General features: G+C 49.4%; 5 protein-coding genes across 5 annotated transcripts; 3 read left to right on the forward strand and 2 right to left on the reverse strand.

Annotated features, from left to right (window-relative positions):
- The first annotated feature begins 1,476 nt into the window (after window positions 1-1,476).
- Window positions 1,477-3,337, forward strand: TrAtP1_008308 (uncharacterized protein). The gene is made up of 4 exons (XM_014086663.2): window positions 1,477-1,856; window positions 1,915-2,167; window positions 2,237-2,524; window positions 2,577-3,337. Exons 1-4 carry the CDS (start codon window positions 1,525-1,527, stop codon window positions 3,243-3,245), a joined length of 1,542 nt encoding a protein of 513 aa, XP_013942138.1. The 5' UTR covers window positions 1,477-1,524; the 3' UTR covers window positions 3,246-3,337.
- An 817-nt stretch (window positions 3,338-4,154) lies between these two features.
- On the forward strand, window positions 4,155-7,459 carry TrAtP1_008309 (uncharacterized protein). The gene is made up of 2 exons (XM_014086664.2): window positions 4,155-4,457; window positions 4,540-7,459. Exons 1-2 carry the CDS (start codon window positions 4,312-4,314, stop codon window positions 7,265-7,267), a joined length of 2,874 nt encoding a protein of 957 aa, XP_013942139.1. The 5' UTR covers window positions 4,155-4,311; the 3' UTR covers window positions 7,268-7,459.
- A 1,062-nt stretch (window positions 7,460-8,521) lies between these two features.
- Window positions 8,522-11,881, reverse strand: TrAtP1_008310 (uncharacterized protein). Its single transcript, XM_014086441.2, has 3 exons — window positions 11,435-11,881; window positions 11,246-11,324; window positions 8,522-11,163 (listed from the first exon to the last, which is right to left on the reverse strand). The coding sequence occupies exons 1-3, from the start codon at window positions 11,476-11,478 to the stop codon at window positions 9,742-9,744; spliced, it is 1,545 nt and encodes a 514-aa protein (XP_013941916.1). The 5' UTR covers window positions 11,479-11,881; the 3' UTR covers window positions 8,522-9,741.
- Window positions 11,882-13,170: 1,289 nt separating this feature from the next.
- TrAtP1_008311 (uncharacterized protein) lies at window positions 13,171-15,594 on the forward strand. Its single transcript, XM_014086665.2, has 3 exons — window positions 13,171-13,723; window positions 13,786-14,811; window positions 14,889-15,594. The coding sequence occupies exons 1-3, from the start codon at window positions 13,609-13,611 to the stop codon at window positions 15,380-15,382; spliced, it is 1,635 nt and encodes a 544-aa protein (XP_013942140.1). The 5' UTR covers window positions 13,171-13,608; the 3' UTR covers window positions 15,383-15,594.
- Window positions 15,595-15,686: 92 nt separating this feature from the next.
- TrAtP1_008312 (uncharacterized protein) lies at window positions 15,687-17,577 on the reverse strand. Its single transcript, XM_014086666.2, has 3 exons — window positions 17,254-17,577; window positions 16,606-17,172; window positions 15,687-16,538 (listed from the first exon to the last, which is right to left on the reverse strand). The coding sequence occupies exons 1-3, from the start codon at window positions 17,350-17,352 to the stop codon at window positions 16,017-16,019; spliced, it is 1,188 nt and encodes a 395-aa protein (XP_013942141.1). The 5' UTR covers window positions 17,353-17,577; the 3' UTR covers window positions 15,687-16,016.
- Between the last annotated feature and the right edge of the window lie 628 nt (window positions 17,578-18,205).

Raw genomic sequence — 18,205 nt, forward strand, 5'->3', positions numbered from 1 at the left:
GTGCAAGTGAGATGGGGGCAGATCGATATTGACATACTGCCTATAACCTTTTCAAGGAGCTCTTCGGATACTAGGGGTCCGGTTATTGTAAAAAATCTGGCAACATAGAGCTTGTTATCGATGATTTTCGGAATAGATCGAAAGAAAAATCTCCAGGTGTTTTTCTTTATTTGTAACGCTTCGAAATTATCTCCGGAAAACTGAGTTTTGGTATTGGAGGTGTCTTCCCAGTCGTAAAAAGTGTATGAGCACCCGTCTTTGAGTTTAATGCATTGTAACTCAATGACATCCTCACATGACTCATATTGTTCTAGATTCTTGAGAGAGATACCATGGGAGAACCCGTGAAAATGCCGACGCATGACCAGATTCGCTTCCATAAAGCAAATATTGTAATTGCTCACTAAGTGGCGGAATTGTTCTGGGAATAAGACGTGATCGATCTGTAATCCATTGGGCCACCAGTGTATACGAGGGAAGATATTGGGAGTCTCTCCATACGCCTGGTCCCCCTTGCTAAGAGTCTCTTCATGAGGCCGGCTTTTCCACCTAAGATTGGGATCAAACGGGCGCAACTTGTAGCAACAATAGCAAAAATACACACTAGGAATATTCTTTTGCAACGTTGAAAGAAGTTCTATCAGCCCCTCCCCTTCGAGACACGGGAGCGTGCTTCTATGAGTCAGCTCCGTAAAAGATTTGCAGGTCAAAGCTAAAGAATATTTCCATGGTAGAGACAAGTTGCTTATGATCAGCAGTAGGATTTCGGTTGGAAGCGCCCATATAGTTTGGCGAAAGGCATTTTCTGGACTTGGGAGTCTCTTCTTTTTGGACGCCTTTGCCTCAATGAGGCGCTGGCTGCGTCGCTTGGGTGTAGATTGTTTGTTGTTTTGGCGCATTTTTGGCTGTAGAAAGTGATTTGCTTCCAGATTTCCCGATTCAAGATGCGTTTGAGGGGGATTGCTTAGGATTAACAAATCGAGAATCCAATCTGGTTGTGCAGAAGGCTATATACATTTTCAGTTTGCATGTGATACGGGCCACTTACAGTGGCGCTTTGTAAGTTTTGACGCCGATACGTGGCTATTACGCACAATGTTCTTTTGTGTTACATGGCTAACAAACGATGACGAGAACATCTAGAGAGAACTCTTTACTCCAAGGCTGTGGCACGCCGCAGTGGGTCATAGTTCCTCACAGGCTACAGCCAAGTATACGCGAGATCTCACCGGTCGATCGCTTAGACCAAGTGTCAACGTTTCAGGCATTGGCTCCTTTAGCATGAAATTAAGTGCAAGATCTTTGTGTAGGTGGCTAGATGAATGCTGTCCCTTGGCCTCTGAGGAGCCTAATACATAGACTTTTGTTTCCGCTTTTGGTAATGACCGAGAACCATGCTAGAGGTGGATAGTTGACTAAACAGAAAAAAGACGGGAAAGGGGCAGAAAAATACTTTCCTTTTACTACACATCGTGCCAGTCAGCATACGGGTTCAACAATCATCAAGACAAGCAGTTCTTCGCAATGGAAGACGAAGCAGTTCGTATGAGCTGGCTTAGCGGCCGGCCCCAGCGCGTCTTCAACTTGCGCCCGCCTCCTGAGTTTTCAAGCAGCAATTGCTCGTTTGGGGCGCAATGGAGCGTCATGGACGATCAAATCTTGTTGACATTCGAAGAAGAAGCAGACGGCACAATCACCAAACACCCGTCTTCTATTTTCTTGGCCGACGTTCACGACATCTTGGAAGCCAACGACGTTGTCGAGTTCAGAAAGATTGTTAAGCTGCCGTTCAAAGCCACAAGATCAAGGCTATTGAGCCACCGAGCGGGGTTCGTCACCGCAGAGTTTAAAGAGGAGTAAATGCTATCAAGCCATGAGTTCTTGAAAAAGTCATGTTGCTAAACTTATATCTAGCGAAAAGAAGCTGCTGTTGCGCACGCACGACTGGGATGGAAACACCACTAGAGAAACAACAGTAGATGTGGCCTCTATTGACGGGCAACTCGTCGTGAATGACTCATGCGTTGCCCTTTGTGTGGACGATGAGCCAAAGAAAGGATGGTGCATCGGTGGCTGCCGCACACTGAGCCAGATTGTTATCTGGAATCTCGAATCAGGAGACGTTACAAGAATCGTTATACCTCAAGACGATCGCGCACCTCAGTGTGTAAGTTGAGCAACAAAACGAACCGTCTGTTCGTACAACCGCATAGTATTTTACTAAAACTTCCTTTAGCACAGTGGCAATTTTACGTTTGTCACGCCTTCGTGCATCGCTCTGGGTGGCCATATTGATCCTGAGCACGACCAGGCATACAGTCTCCTAAGATCATTCTCAACCGTTCCCTCGGAGAAGCAGGCTGGGCGGCTATTCCATCATGGTGGGAACTTTGAGTTTTTAGACAATCACGACGCGCTAGCAATTTCTGGAAGTTCTGCCAGCAGTGATTTTGTTGTTCATTATCATCATAGCGGAGGTCGCTTCACAGTTGCGGACAAGGGTTTGCTCACAGGTGAAATTCCAGTAAGTGAAAACGGCCAACTTGAAGGATCCGAAGCTTACAACCAGCGGATAGTCTGAGGCGCTCCCAACGCCCGGGTATTTCATAGACCCAGATTTATACAAGGACCTCTTCCATGTCTTCATGGACAAGTTTAGCGCACGAACACTCCCAGGCGTGCTGTATGAAAGACTCTCTAGCCTGGCCGGGAACAAGCTGCTCGTGCAAGATGACCTCGAATATGAACACGACGAAGAACAATACTCTGGGTTTCATGACGCTCGCTCATTTGGAGAGTTCCGAATCCTCTATCTCTATGATTTCGACCAGAATCGCTGCAACAAGTTACGACAGCTTTCACCTGACTCTGAGCGCGCAGATCTTGCGGCCCGTCTAAAAGAACGAAATCCAGACGCCAGAGTGACTGTTGTGTCTCGTATGTTCTACATGGGTATTGAAGAAGCCATGGATACGGAAAAGGACACCTCACCAGAGTGGGCGGAACACGATCGCCAGTTATGGTTGACTAATGAGGCGCGTGGAAAGGGAGAGGCCGAGTTCCCCGTGCTTGAATTCGACGATCCTCCAAAAGGTCACAACAGCCCTCGGATGTTATACACCCGAAGTATGCTTTGTCTTCCTAAAATAAGAGAAGGCCAACAGTTTGCTTTGACAACTTCGGCAATAATAGAGCTCCCTACACATGAAGCAGATGGATATGTGCACTATTTTGGCGAAGAATAGGCACTGATGGTATTATAACTCAATTCTAATAGTTTATTTGTAAATGGCTATAAGTAAAGCGTTAGTTAGAGATATATATCACCGTAATTCCCAAGCCCCTAGTCTTTCCGTATTATATATACATGGTGCATGCACTATGTGAGAGAAGAGCCTTGAAAAGGAAAGCAGCTTGAGATGCATTGTAAACATAGCCATTGGTACAAGACTTCAAACCTATTAAACATATCTCTGCATCTTGGGATATGCAGGCGGTTTGACACGATGAGGGCACCAGTGGGTTGGTCTCCCCTTGGCCAACTGCCGGGCGAAGGATGATACAACAAGATGCACAAAGCAGGGGGGGTCGTGTTTTGGAGGGGAAATTATCCAGTACCTCAATTCTAGTACACAGTGCCTCGGTTATAACTTAACAAGGCAGTTGGTCTACCTATATCCAAAGTAGAGTATAAGAAGTCTAATTACTATATTCACCTATATACTACTACTACTACTACTACTGCTACTGCTACTACTGCTGCTGCTACTACTACTGAAGTCAATGTAAAAGCTCTGGCCAAGAGCCCATCGATTATGGGGCCTCTAAAAGGGATTTACTAAAGCTGTAGTTTGTGTGCGAGCCCATGCCAATTGATTTGCAGAGCAAGTTTAACAATTGCTTACAAAAGTCACGCCTTTGGTCATGGTATACATTAAAATGTTCCCCATTTTCCCTAGCCGAGCATGTTTGTAATTAAGAATGGAATAGCATGTAAATCGATTGGATACATGCGCCATCTGCTCCATTGTAGCTGAGAAGCAAGTTGCCTAAAAGGGAAGGTTTCGCTTTCTCTGGGATAAAGTATCTCCGCCCCGCTATCTACATCCCTGTCACCAGATTCCCAGAATCGCATCAAATGTGTCGACGCGATCCGGCCATCAGATTGGCCAGCATTTTCATACAACACAGAGCCTTTGAAGCGCCTCAAACAATTGGCCTCTGCTATTCACAACAACCCCTGCTCTCGATAAAACGAACCATGCTGCAGCAACTCGACTGAATCATTGCGATCGCAACGGGAGATCCATCATGTTCACCTTCTGCCCGCTTCAGGGCGCTCTTTCGGAGTCGCTCGCGTCGCAATCTCTCCTGGAGCTCGATGGAGGGGTCAAGGTGCTGGTCGATCTGGGATGGGACGAGTCTTTCAGCAGTGAGAAGCTCGAGGAGCTGGAAAAGTAGGTGTTGACGGCGGATTGCTCATGGAATGGGAGTTGGAGCAGACAGAGCAGACAGAGCACAGCTAACCTGAGCTTCCAGACAAGTGCCCACCCTCTCTCTCATTCTTCTGACCCATGCGACGACATCGCATCTTGCTGCCTACGCCCACTGCTGCAAAAACATTGCTCTCTTCACACGCATCCCCGTCTATGCGACTCGGCCCGTCATCGATCTGGGACGAACGCTCACACAAGACCTCTACTCTTCGACGCCAGCAGCCGCCACGACGATCCGCCAAAGCTCGCTCTCGGAGACGACATACGCTTATTCGCAAACGGCTACAACTGCGCAGAATCTTCTTCTCCAATCCCCCACTCCCGAAGAGATTGCGCGATACTTCTCCCTCATCCAGCCGCTTAAATACTCGCAACCCCATCAACCTCTCTCTTCGCCCTTCTCTCCTCCGTTAAATGGACTCACAATTACCGCCTACAACTCCGGGCACACTCTTGGTGGCACAATCTGGCACATTCAGCACGGGCTAGAATCTATCGTATATGCTGTGGATTGGAACCAGGCCCGCGAGAATGTATTTGCTGGAGCCGCCTGGCTTGGAGGTGCTGGGGGCGGTGGTGCAGAGGTTATCGAGCAACTACGCAAGCCAACCGCGTTGATTTGCAGTTCCCGCGGTGCTGATAAATCTGCGCAGGCGGGCGGTCGTGCCAAGCGAGACGAGCATCTCATTGATATGATCAAGTCCTGTGTTAGTCGAGGTGGCACAGTTCTCATACCTGTAGATTCTAGTGCCAGAGTTTTGGAGATATCGTATCTTCTGGAAAATGCTTGGAGGACTGATGCGGCTAATAGAGATGGAGTGCTAAAGTTTTCAAAGCTATATCTAGCGGGTCGCAATGTGTCTAGTACCATGAGATATGCGCGGAGTATGCTGGAGTGGATGGACAACAACATTGTCCAGGAATTTGAGGCTTTTGCAGAGGGCCAGAGGAAAACCAACGGGGGTAGCGAGAAAAAAGAAGGAGCACCATTCGATTTCAAATACCTGCGCCTATTAGAACGGAAAGCCCAGATTGCAAAGCTTCTAAGCCAGAGCATCGAAAATGGGGAAACACAGGGACGTGTGATCCTAGCCAGTGACGTTAGTATGGACTGGGGATTTTCCAAGGACCTGATCAAAGGCCTGGCAAAAGACACTCGCAACCTAGTCATTTTAACAGAGCGGCCTAGCTTGGCCAATACCGATGCTCCCTCCATATCGAGAATGATGTGGGAATGGTGGAAAGAGAGAAGAGATGGCATTTCTACAGAGCATGCTAGCAACGGAGACAGCCTAGAGACAATCTACAGCGGTGGACGTGAGTTGGAGGTTCGCGAAGCTCGCCGCGAACCTTTGGAAGGAGACGAGCTTGCCATCTATCAACAGTGGCTGGCTACCCAGAGACAGCTGCAGGCAACTCAGCAAGCCGGTGGAGCAGGCGCGCTGGAAGCATCTGCTGATGTTGTGGACGACGCATCATCTGAATCATCATCCGACTCTGAAGAGGAAGGCGAACAACAGGGTAAAGCACTCAACGTTTCTGCCACGATGGGTCAGGCTGGCCGCAAGAATGTCGTCCTCAAGGATGAAGACCTGGGCATAAATATCCTAATTAAGAAGAAAACGGTGTTTGACTTTGACACCCGAGGCAAAAGGGGCAGAGAGCGATCGTTCCCCATGGCCATTAGGCGGAAGAGACATGATGACTTTGGCGAACTGATTCGTCCAGAAGATTATCTACGAGCCGAGGAAAAGGAAGACGACGCAGCTGACGGAGCTCAAATCGCTGCAGAAGACGAAAAGCTTGGCAAGAAGCGCAAGTGGGATGATGTCGTCAAGCAGGTGGCTGGTGCCAACAAGCGGCCAAGCAACAACAGAACAGCCACCGCAGACGATGCGGAGACCATGGACCTGGCAGATGGTGCTGTCGCGGACGAACTGGACATGGTAGAAGACACTGAACCAGAGGAACCTACAGGACCATGCAAATTAGTATACAACACAGAATCCGTGGCAGTCAACCTGCGGATTGCATTTATAGACTTTAGCGGATTACACGACAAACGAAGTCTCAACATGCTAATACCCCTTATCCAGCCACGCAAGCTGATTCTCGTGGGAGGCACTCAGGAAGAGACCATGACTCTGGCGACAGACTGTCGGGCTGCACTGGCGTCCGATGGGGATCGCTCCGTCGATGTATTCACGCCCGAGATAGGCACATGGGTGGACGCCAGCATGGACACAAACGCTTGGGTCGTGAAGCTAGCCGATCCCCTGGTCAAGAAGCTCAAGTGGCAAAACGTCCGGGGCCTAGGCATCGTCACCATCACAGGCCAGCTGCTAGCCTCAGCCCTGGCTCAAGAAGCAGAAGGCCAAACGCAAGAAGATGCGGCAAATAAGAGGCAAAAGACCGAGCCGTCCACATCCACAGCCGTGGCGCTCACCAACGCAGCAGACACGGCTACTATGCCCACTCTAGATGTCCTCCCTGCGAACCTCATCTCGGCTGCCCGTTCGGCCGCTCAGTCTCTTCACGTCGGCGACCTGCGACTTGCTGATCTCCGTCGTGCGATGCAAAGCGCAGGCCACTCAGCCGAGTTCCGCGGCGAAGGTACTCTTGTCGTGGACGGCTCGGTGGCAGTACGCAAGACGGCTGAGGGCCGCATCGACGTTGAGAGCGTGGGCCTTCCTCTCGGCGGGAAGAGAAGCACACTGTATCAAGTCAAGAGAGCGATTTACGATAACTTGGCGGTTGTTGCTGGTGCTTAAGGAGAGGCACTAGGAAGAGTTCAGCCAGGGTTTATTGATGCTCTTTTTTTTTCTGTCCCTTTTGTATGGTAGAGCTAGGAAAAGCGGGATAATGTGTACAAACTACTTTCAAGGCTTAAATGAATATGGGGGAGACATGTATATGTATGATTACTTTAGATCCAGTCATCAAAGCAATATTCACTGCAAGCGAGAAGACTTCTTATTCTTTGTGAAGATGCGTCTTAGTTTCATGCGTAGGGTGTTCAGTTACTGCCTTTGAACAACAGTGATTCGATGCGGCCCCTTTCACAACGACGTCTCTGCATCATTCTTTTCTTGCTGAATATACACACATGTATATCTATAACTGCTAACCCTTTTCTCTTCCCCCTTCTCTTCTTCCTTCGTATTCCCTTGATTCGACTTCCACACACCAACATATCCCCAACCAAAAAAAATCTCTTTCCATATCAAAATTCCAAATTTCCACCTCACTTCTGACCCCCCCCAAAAACGAACCACTCCTCTCCACACCCAAAGCAAAAAAGCAAAACCAAACACACAAAAATGTGCTTCACCCTCATCGGCACCCTCGTCTGCAGATGCTGCCAACGCACAATCTCCGAGCTCGCCACGGGAGACGTCCTCTTCTGCCAGAGCGGAAGCCCATGCGGACGATATGTATCCAAGAAGGTAGACGAGACAATCTGGGGCATGTGCGCCGTGTGCGAGTCGAGTCGGCAAGAGAGACGATCGGCAGCTGCGCGGCTGAATAGGGCGTTCCAGAGACAATAATTGTTTTTTTTTTTTTTTTTTTGTTTTTCTCTCATTTTGTGTTTGTTATTGTTTTGTTTCCTGGAAGATGTTTGGCCAGCGACTTTATGCTTCTCTTTCCCCATTTCACCAGACTCTTTCTTTTTGTTTTCTTGTTTACATGCTACATACATATTGTTTGTATATTGGGGAAGCTCAGTAGAGCATCCCAGTGCATCAACAACGCAATAAACACAGACACCTAGACTGGAACATGTCATTTACAAGTAAACTATACTTGGATAGTTCAAAAGAGATCAAGTAATGCTCAGAGCCAAAGAGTATACTTACAGGGATAGTATAGATGCATATAATGCTGCCGCTGACCAGCAATACGCTTCTGTCCCAGACTTGAAACTCCCACCTTTGCTCAGTAGATTCTGCAAACATTTCTAATATGTCTTATGACACTACTTTCTCGAAACTGGACATCTACGCCACTCACATACACCGCATAAATGAGAGAGAAACGTGTGAAATTGTCTAGCCTAGTCAAGAATATCCCACTCACTATCTGCCAAATACTCTTCTCCATCAGAGACCAGGTGATCTCAGTTGTGTGCGAGTTTTTCAGTTAGTCCGAAAGTTATCAAATTCCTCACGCCCAAGCCCTACAATTCCTCTCCCAAAAAAAGTTTTTTTTTCTCAGTTTTTTTTTAATAATACTTCATCCACGGGTTTTCATCTTCCTGTCGAGTGTTCTCAAACCTGTCAATAATCGTCCCAAGTCGCGCATAATCACTCATTGCCAGAGATGGGACGTATAAACTCGTCAAAGCGTGAGCTGACAAGATACAGAACACTCAACCTTTCAACCAGCCTTCCAAAGTTATCACCCATCTTTCAACAAGGTCCTCAAAATACGTGTAGAAGGTTGACTTCCTCCAAACTCTCGTCATCAAGGTTCCGTACGTCCAACGTGATGATTCGTCAAAAAGGTATCGTAGCCGTCTCGTCGATGCACCTGACCTGACCGATCCTTTCAACAGAAAATCCCAACTGCTTTCCTCCCGAAATGCAAGGAGCCAGCATCAAGATACCGAGAGAAAAAACCAGGTACGCCGTGATGCATGCTTCTTCCGCCCCTTGCGTCTAACTACGCCAGCCAGCCCATAGCAACAAGTTCTGCCCACCGCCTCTCCTTTGAAAAATGGTATCCATCTCGCTCTCTCTTCTTAATTCCTAGGTCCCCAGTTCGTCCGATCCTTTCTTCATTCGTCAACGCCATCAGCCATGCAAAGAACAAAAAGAGAAAAGAATTTTCCAGAGCCGATAGCGGAACGTATAAAGTCGACAAAAAGCGCTGCTCAAAGACAAAAGAAAAGCCGAAGACGATATAAACGAGGAGCTCGTCGTTTAAATACTAGTATAGCATCCTTTTTTTGTTCTCAGGTTCGTTTCGCGCGCTTTGTAGATGAGATAAAGAAAAAGCTGAACCAGGGACCCCCAAGAATGTGGCTTGATCAGAGTTCATCAGCAATATAGTCCGGTTCGCCGTTCCGCTCGTGCGCCAATACTCGTGCGGATAATGTACAATCCAACAATTAAAACTGCCCCAAGTCCTACAGAAAAAAAGATGCTGAAATCAAAAGAAGGTAATAAAAAAGAAAAGGTAAAAGAAAATCATCGTCAAACATCCACGTACGCCTCCTTCAAAGCAAAAAAGGGGGCAAGATGGATTAGGATGTAGGGTCGCGTGGTGGCTGGCCGCGGCCTCTGCCATTGCCACCGCTGCTACCACCTCGACCACGATAACCGCGGCCACGTCCACCTCGGCCACGTCCGCCGTTAAATTGGGCATTGCCGTTGTGTTGACCATTTTGAGCAGGCCAGTTTCCTTGGAGCGGTTGGTGATAAGCCGGTTGGCCTGGCGCCGGGCCTAAAAGGGCCTGCTGCTGAGGAACCGCATTCTTAGGGAGGTTCGAAATGGGACGAGGGATCGACTCGGGATTTTCGTAGACGTAAAGGCTCTTATCGATGCTCGCAGGGATTGGTAGAATTTCAGTTCCAAGGTCCCTCTCAATATTGTAGAGGTTAAAGCGGTCGTCCCAATTGATCAAATTGATAGCCAGACCAAGGTGACCAAAACGACCAGATCGACCAATACGATGCAAATAAGTTTCGGCGTTCTTGGGGAAGTCAAAGTTGATGACGACGTTTACAGCCTGGATATCAATACCTCGGGTGAGAAGATCTGAGCAGACCAAGTTTCGACAAACGCCGTTACGAAAGTCGTGGAAGACTCGGTTTCGGGCATGCTGTTGCATTCTAGCGTGGCTGTAGAAGCACGAGTAGCCGAGTTCAGTTATTTTTTTGGCAAGCAGCTCGACTCGGTTGGTCGAGTTGCAGAAGATGATGGATTGGTTGATTTGCAGCTTTGAGAAGAGGGTGTTCAAGCAGTGGACCTTTTGCTTCTCTTCGACAAAGGCATAGTACTGGGTAATACCTCGCAGGGTGAGTTCGTCCATGAGGTTGATTTCGTAGGGGCTGGTCATATTTTTGTCGGAAAAGTCCTTGACCGAGAGGGGGAAAGTGGCGGAGAAGAGCATGACCTGTCGGTCCTTTGGATGGAATTGAAGCAGCTGCTCAATGACGGGGGTGAATTCAATGGAGAGGAGCTTGTCAGCCTCGTCCATGATGAACATGGGACACTCGCTGAGATCCGCGACATTCTTTCCTGCGAGATCCAGGATTCGACCGGGAGTACCGACCACAATATGAACGGGCTCCTGCAAGCGGATGATATCATCTCGTAGACCAGTACCACCAGTTGTTACCATGACGTTGACACCGAGGTGCTTGCCCAGATTCTTGCAGACTTGAGACGTTTGCATGGCAAGCTCGCGTGTGGGGACGAGAATAAGACATTGGATTTTTGAGATTTTGGGGTTGATGCGTTCCAGAGCGGGGATGACAAAGGCGGCGGTTTTTCCCGTGCCATTTTTGGCTCGGGCTAGGACGTCACGGCCAGTTAATGCAACGGGGATGGCTTCCTCTTGGATGGGAGAAGGCTTCTCAAAGCCAGCTTCGAAGATTCCCATGAGCAGATCTCGCTTTAAAGCAAAGTTCTCAAACTCGAGGCCTTTTGTTTTTGTGACATCCTATTGTCCGACAACAAGCAGCACTCATCATCAGCCATCAATCGAGCCATGGTGGGCCATCAGGCAGAAGAGAAGAACAAACCTCTGTTTGCAGTCTGGTATCCTTGGCGGGGATATTCAGGTTCTGTTTCCAGTCGTCACCTCGTGGGGAAGTGCCATCACTAATAGCGGCAGTCCGTTAGCAATGGATGAACGGATGAATCTCCTCCTTGCTCGAGGAGAAGCTACAATCATTGGCTCTCTGAGAGAGGAAATGGAAAGCCATTCTAACCTCAACTGGGTGTTTTGTAACTGATCTGCTAGCTGGCTGGCCATTTTTGGCGGAGTCTGAACCTCGAGTTTCCGAGGTATAAAGTCTTTTTTTTCAATTTTTTTTTTTTTTCGGTTCGGATAGCGGGCGGTTCAACGGGCCCTGCAACTTCAAGGTTGCGAGATGGAAGTGGTTGTTGTGTTGGTCTCGTTTGTTTGATGGTGTATAGTCGAAGAAGCGGATTAGTCGAACCTGTTCTTTGAAGAAAGGATACGACTTGGGTAGCAGCGGAGAGGGAGAGGAGGAGAGGGAAGCAGGCAATTCAGTGGTGAAGGAGCCCGGGTTGTTGAGTGTCGACAGTATCGCCGTTTGTCTAGTCGCTTGAAGATTATGGCGGCACAGAGGCCTAGGATTGTGTGGAAATGGTATGAGATGGAAGAGGGAATTGAGAATTGGAAAGGATCCTGATAGATAAGAGGCAGATGAAGCAACTGAGTTGCAGAGCGGTCGTTTTAGTGTGAGTCACGTGGTAGCGGGGCTCTCGCAGGTCCAGCCTTTCAGCCTCTCTCCGAAAACCGTCGCCTTGTTTGTTTGCCTCACCGCTCTAGACGCAAATATAGAGGCCCATGTCACAGTTTGGGGTTTCATTCAACTGTCTGACCACTGATTGCATTAGTGTTTAGTGGGTATTTCAGCAGAGCCATGGGCAACACCAGAGGTGGGATTAAACTACAAAGCGCAGACGAAAGATTACGGCAGTCGCATGCGATTGAAACATGCCCCTGGTTTATCTGACAAGTTAGGCCCTAAGCAGCTGCATCCTACCCCAGATAGTACAAGGGAGCAGGTACCTTCTCCGCCCGGAGGACCGCTCGGCCTGGAGAAGGGACATTCGGGTCATTACTATGAGACATTGAAGCAATTGTTTGCCTTATATAATCTCTCTACGGGACAGTGCACGTATTCAAGGGGCTTGGTTACGTTAGGTGCCTGCCTATGCACTGGTATCCTGCCTAAGCATGGAAAAGGGAGCGAGAAATCTCAAAAATCATGAGACCAATATTCACTATTGCTAGTAGACATGTATATACACAAAGCAGTTGGTAGTACGGAATGCATGCGTGTTACGGCCTTGCGATTTTCTGTTTTCCCGGCCTCTAGAGGATTATACGATGGTCGTGGTTTAGTGCCTTGTATACGCCGCATGGCCCTTTTCATCAACCGTATCATGACCAGCAGTTCCTTTTTAGCCATCCGGACTTTTTCTTTTCCCCCTCACAATCATCTTCTCCTTCGTCTACAGAAAGGAGCATCTATTAGTCTATAGAAACGAAGATGTGCACCTACCTACCAAGAAAAGTGAGCCAGTCACAGCCAAGGCGCTTCTCTGCCTGTATTCTCCGTCTCATCTACAACGCATTCTTCCCGCACCAGCTACATGGTTAATATTCAATTTCCTGACTCGCAAAAACAACACTATTGTATTTGTTCCCGTCGCACAGCTCCTGCACTCAAGAAGTGAAAATAGCAAACAGCAAACACTGATACAAATGGACTTGAGTGCGGTGGATGAAATGACCAGAGCGGGCGCCCGTCGAGCCAAAGGGGAATTTAGCCATGTGCAGTGCCTCGGCATCTCCCAGGCTCCGCTACGGCTGCGGTTGCGGCTACGTCGGCGACCAAAAACCCCCATGACATCAGCAAGTCCGTTCTGTTTTAGAATGGCTGTTTTCACATGCTTCCAAACTAACAAACTTGTCACGACTCAAAAAAAAAATACCACATGACAGCGACGTCTTTCGCGTTTGGTACTAGACTAGTGTAGGCAGGGCAAACAAGAGTCCAGGAATCCGAATTGCCATTGCAAGCGCCGGGATAGGCCCAACTGCAATTGCGGAGCGCGCATGGGGGGAGTTTTGTGGGGGAAAGGCTAACAAGTCCTGAGAGCAGCGCCCCGGACATGTAGAACTGCAGTGGCTTATAAGCTGAATCAAAGACACGCGCCGCAGTTGGTTTTTGGCCTTGTCGGAGCATGTGATTGACATTTGCCGACGGGATTGTTAAATACCGTTTCTTGTCTGCTGTTCGACATGTTTTTCTTTCCTCTTTTTCTCTCCATATTTTTCTTCTTTGCAATCTAATCTATTTTAAACAACCAAGCTTCGTCGTTTACTTGTTTTCCTATAATTCCCACCATGACAAAGGTATTCACAGCTGCCGAGGTTGCCTCGCACAACAAGCCCGACAGCTTGTACATCACCGTCGACGGCGACGTCTACGATTTGACCAACTTCCAAGAGGACCACCCTGGTGAGCATCTCCCTTTTCTCTTATATAATCTTCACATCTAGCAAGTTGCTAACAACTCCCAGGTGGAAAGAAGATCCTACAGCGCGTTGCCGGCAAGGATGCTTCCAAGCAGTTCTGGAAGTACCACAACGAGGGCATCCTGAAAAAGTACAAGGCCAAGCTCCAGGTCGGCTCCCTCGACACCAAGCCCAAGGAGGAGCCCAAGCCCGAGCCTGCTCCTGCTCCCGCCCCTGCTCCCAAGGCTGTCGTCAAGGCCTCGAGTAGCAGCAGCCACAGCGAGGAAGACTCGGAGCCTCTCGAGGCGTTTGGCGACCAGATCCCCTTTGCCGACCCCAGCTGGTACCAGAACTACCACTCGCCTTACTTCAACGAGACCCACGCCGCCCTGCGCGCCGAGCTGCGCCAATGGATCGAGACCGACATTGAGCCTCACGTCACCGAGTGGGACGAGGCTAAGCGTGTTCCCGAGGAGATTTACAAGGAGATGGGCCGCCGAGGCTACTTGGCCGGCCTGCTGGGCGTCAAGTACCCGACCGACTTCGTGCCCGCGGGCGTAAAGTCGGTGCCCCCCGAGAAGTGGGATCTCTTCCACGAGATGATTGTCACCGATGAGCTGTCGCGGACAGGCTCCGGCGGCTTCGTCTGGAACCTGATTGGAGGCTTCGGCATCGGCGGCCCGCCGCTCTTCAAGTTCGGCTCCAAGGCTCTCAAGGAGCGCCTCGGCCCCGGCATCCTCAGCGGCGACAAGCGCATCTGCCTGGCCATCACCGAGCCCGATGCCGGCTCCGACGTGGCCAACCTCACCTGCGAGGCCAAGCTGAGCGAGGACGGCAAGCACTTCATCGTCAACGGCGAGAAGAAGTGGATCACCAACGGCATCTGGGCCGACTACTTCACCACCGCCGTGCGGACTGGCGGCCCGGGCATGAACGGCGTTTCTCTGCTGCTCATTGAGCGCGGCCCCGGAGTCTCGACTCGCCGTATGGACTGCCAGGGTGTCTGGTCTTCCGGCACCACGTACATCACCTTTGAGGATGTCAAGGTCCCTGTGGAGAACCTGCTCGGCAAGCAGAACCAGGGCTTCCGAGGTAAGTGCCCACACACACTGATTGCGCTTCAATGACCTATGCATCCGATGAGTTTTTGCTAACATGAATTCTTCCAGTCATCATGACCAACTTCAACCACGAACGCATGGGCATCATCATCCAGTCCCTGCGCTTCGCCCGCGTCTGCTACGAAGAGTCCGTCAAGTACGCCAACAAGCGCCGCACCTTTGGCAAGAAGCTCATTGAGCACCCCGTCATCCGCATGAAGCTGGCCCACATGGCCCGCCAGATCGAGGCCTCGTACAACTGGCTCGAGAACCTCGTCTTCCAGTGCGAAAAGATGGGCGAGACCGAGGCCATGCTGCGTCTCGGCGGGCCCATTGCCGGCCTCAAGGCCCAGGCCACCGTCACCTTTGAGTTCTGCGCCCGCGAGGCCAGTCAGATCTTCGGCGGTCTGTCCTATTCCCGCGGTGGCCAGGGCGCAAAGGTCGAGCGCCTGTACCGTGACGTTCGTGCCTATGCCATCCCCGGCGGCTCTGAAGAAATCATGCTGGATCTTAGCATGAGACAATCTTTGAGAGTTGCCAAGGCCATGGGCATGAAGCTGTAAAGGGGGAAAAATTAATGAATTGCGGATGACTTTTGTACATTGCTTTTGGGAGTCGAGGCAAAATTGTTGGAATTGCCGTGTATATGATTTGTACGACTACATCTCTTGAGATATGGAACTATTTCAGATTCTTTTTTCAGTATGAATAGCTTCTGTTTACTATATCGCAAACAGAGCGACCTATAGATTGAATGAAACTATTATATCCTTTATTATGACATGCAATGACTCGTGACAACTGTTGACATTAAAAGCTCATTCATGTACATTTTCACCGCAGTGCTCATGTACGCCACCAGCATATAAGCTATGATATAAGTTTTTCACTTTTTTTGAACTCATTGAACGAATCTACCTCTGTAGATAGACTTTGCTAAAATACACAAATACCAGATAGGTATGACATGGAGCGTAATGCCCTCCCTCTGCACGCCAAAAAAAACTCCGTAATACTGCTCTCCTAAAGCAAAGCAAGCCATGTAAATGCCCCTATATCTTCGAGTTCCAGTGCCAATGCCAGATATCCGATCATCTCCATATAGGTAAGGTATACTTGAAAGATGATTTGATGTCGTTTTTTTTTTTGTCCATTCTAATTTCCATCTCAGCTTATAACACTCCTTGACGAGATTACTTATGCGCCACCCCGGGGCTTTGCCTTGACCGCAGCCTTTTCCTTCTTATCCTGCTTAAGCTTCTTCTTCTTCTCCTCATTCTTCTCATCCAGCTTGCGCTTGTGCGCAGCTTTTTCCGCATCAGTCTTGGGAACGGGCTTGAAGAACCCCTCCAGGCGTGCCTGCTGAGAGCTCTTCAGGTTCTTCTCGAGCCGAGCGCCTGCACTGCGGACGCGATCCTCGGAGAATCCCTTTTCGGTGACGAGGAATGTGACCAAGCCTTCCATGTCGGGCTTTTCCCACTTGAAATCGCAAAGGGGATCGTCTGCTTGGCGCACGTCCGGGTTGAAGAATAGTTCTCGGGCGTCCTTGTAAGGCCAGTCCTCTGGCAGCGTGTACTTCTTCTTGCTATCTTTTTCGATGGCCTCGACAACCTTTTCCAGAGAGCCATGCTCTCGAATCAGTTTCAGAGCCGTGGTGGGCCCAACCTTGGGGACCGGATCGAGATAGTCACAGCCCAGCAGGATGCAGAGATCAACAAACTGAGAGAAACGCCAGTGTTAGCTAACAATTCGCCCGATTGGATACAAACACGATAAAATCACATACCTGCTTTCGCTCCATGTTCAACCCCTCCAGCACCCTGTCCAAGTGAATCTCCTGGATAGGCTCCTTTCTCTGCTCACTAAAAGTAAGGTGACGCAGCAAGATGGGAGTATTGAAGCACAGAGTGTCCATATCCTCACTCGCCGCAGCATACACCTTTCCAGCTCTTGCCAAGACTGCGCACTGGGCCTCAGCCTCTGTGGGTGCAATAATGTACGGAATGCCCATGAGCTTGAGCAAGCGCTGGCACTCGGCATTGTGTTCTCTCGTAACTCGAACCGTTCGCCTGGAGAACTTCTCGACATCCTCCGCGGTACCCGTCTCCTTGGCCTCCTCGAGGCCCTCTGTAGCCTCCTGCTTGCGCTGAAATCGCTTCGCCAACTCGCCAGACTTGAGCTTCGGCGGTGCGCCGTCGAAAACGTAGAGGGGCTTGATTCCGTTGTCCACCATGCGCAACGTGCGGTAGAACATGCCCATCAGATGCGACGTTGTCTCGCCACTCTCGTTCATGAGCTGCTGGCCATCGGATCGTACAGCAATCAGGAAGCTGTATATGCTCATGGAGGCGTCCTAGACAAAACGTATCGAGATGGCTGGTTAGCAACGGCAGCCCACCACGAAAATAGCAATGACAAGAAGCTGGCAACGCACAATAGCAACTTTGCGCCCAAACTGGTTCTTGATTTCGCCCTCTTTGATAGCATCTGGAGCCTCCTCCTTGACAATCTGGAATAGCTGCTTGATACCCATGGTTGCGACGGAGCTCTTTTCAGAAGCTGATTCACGGTGCAGTAGTTCGTAGTGAAGAGGGCAAAGGGAAGAAAGAGAGAGGACAAAAAGAAGAAGAGAGCTCGTTTGGTTCTACCAGCTGTCAATTAGCTCTGGAGCCCTCTTTCAGCAATCGTGCGGCTGCCTAATCGTCTGGAAGAAAATGGAGAAAAAAGAAGGACTATTTAATGGCAGACGATGGACACGCGCTGGAGGTGGTGAATGACGCGCCGATTCGCGAATGAAATGGCGGCATGTTAAGTGGTTTCCACTTTTTTTTCTACATAGGCAGCCAGCGCGCAACAGCATCAAAAGCAACAGAGACGGTTGAAAGTAGCAGCATTTTATAATGAAATTTGTCTCTATGGATTTTGAATTCAATTTATAATCGTTGGAAAGTAGACATGCACAGACACACACATATATATATATATATATATTTATATACTATACAATACAACATGTGCCAAATTCACAATAAAGCCACGGCAAATATTCTCCATCACATTCATATATTAAAATGTCTCGACAGTCACCACCACCTAACCAAGGAAGCACGCCCCCCCACCATCTTCAACAGCCAGCAGCCCCGAGGAACCACGTAACTGTGAGCGGACGGCAGATAGCAGGGCGTCCCTCAGATCAGGAAAGCAAATGGTCATTTGTATAAATCCCCTCCTCTCCCTATCCCTGTAGATGCCATCGAGTAAAAGTGTTTGATCTACCGCTCGGAATACAGAGCAGTCAAGGATGAATCTCGCCTTGCGCTCCACCTTGCCGTGCGGAAAACAAGCATCCTCAGCAATGTGAGGATTGTTCAGTCACATGCATTCAA

Source organism: Trichoderma atroviride, chromosome 4 (genome assembly GCF_020647795.1).
Source record: "Trichoderma atroviride chromosome 4, complete sequence".
Classification (NCBI taxonomy): domain Eukaryota; kingdom Fungi; phylum Ascomycota; class Sordariomycetes; order Hypocreales; family Hypocreaceae; genus Trichoderma; species Trichoderma atroviride.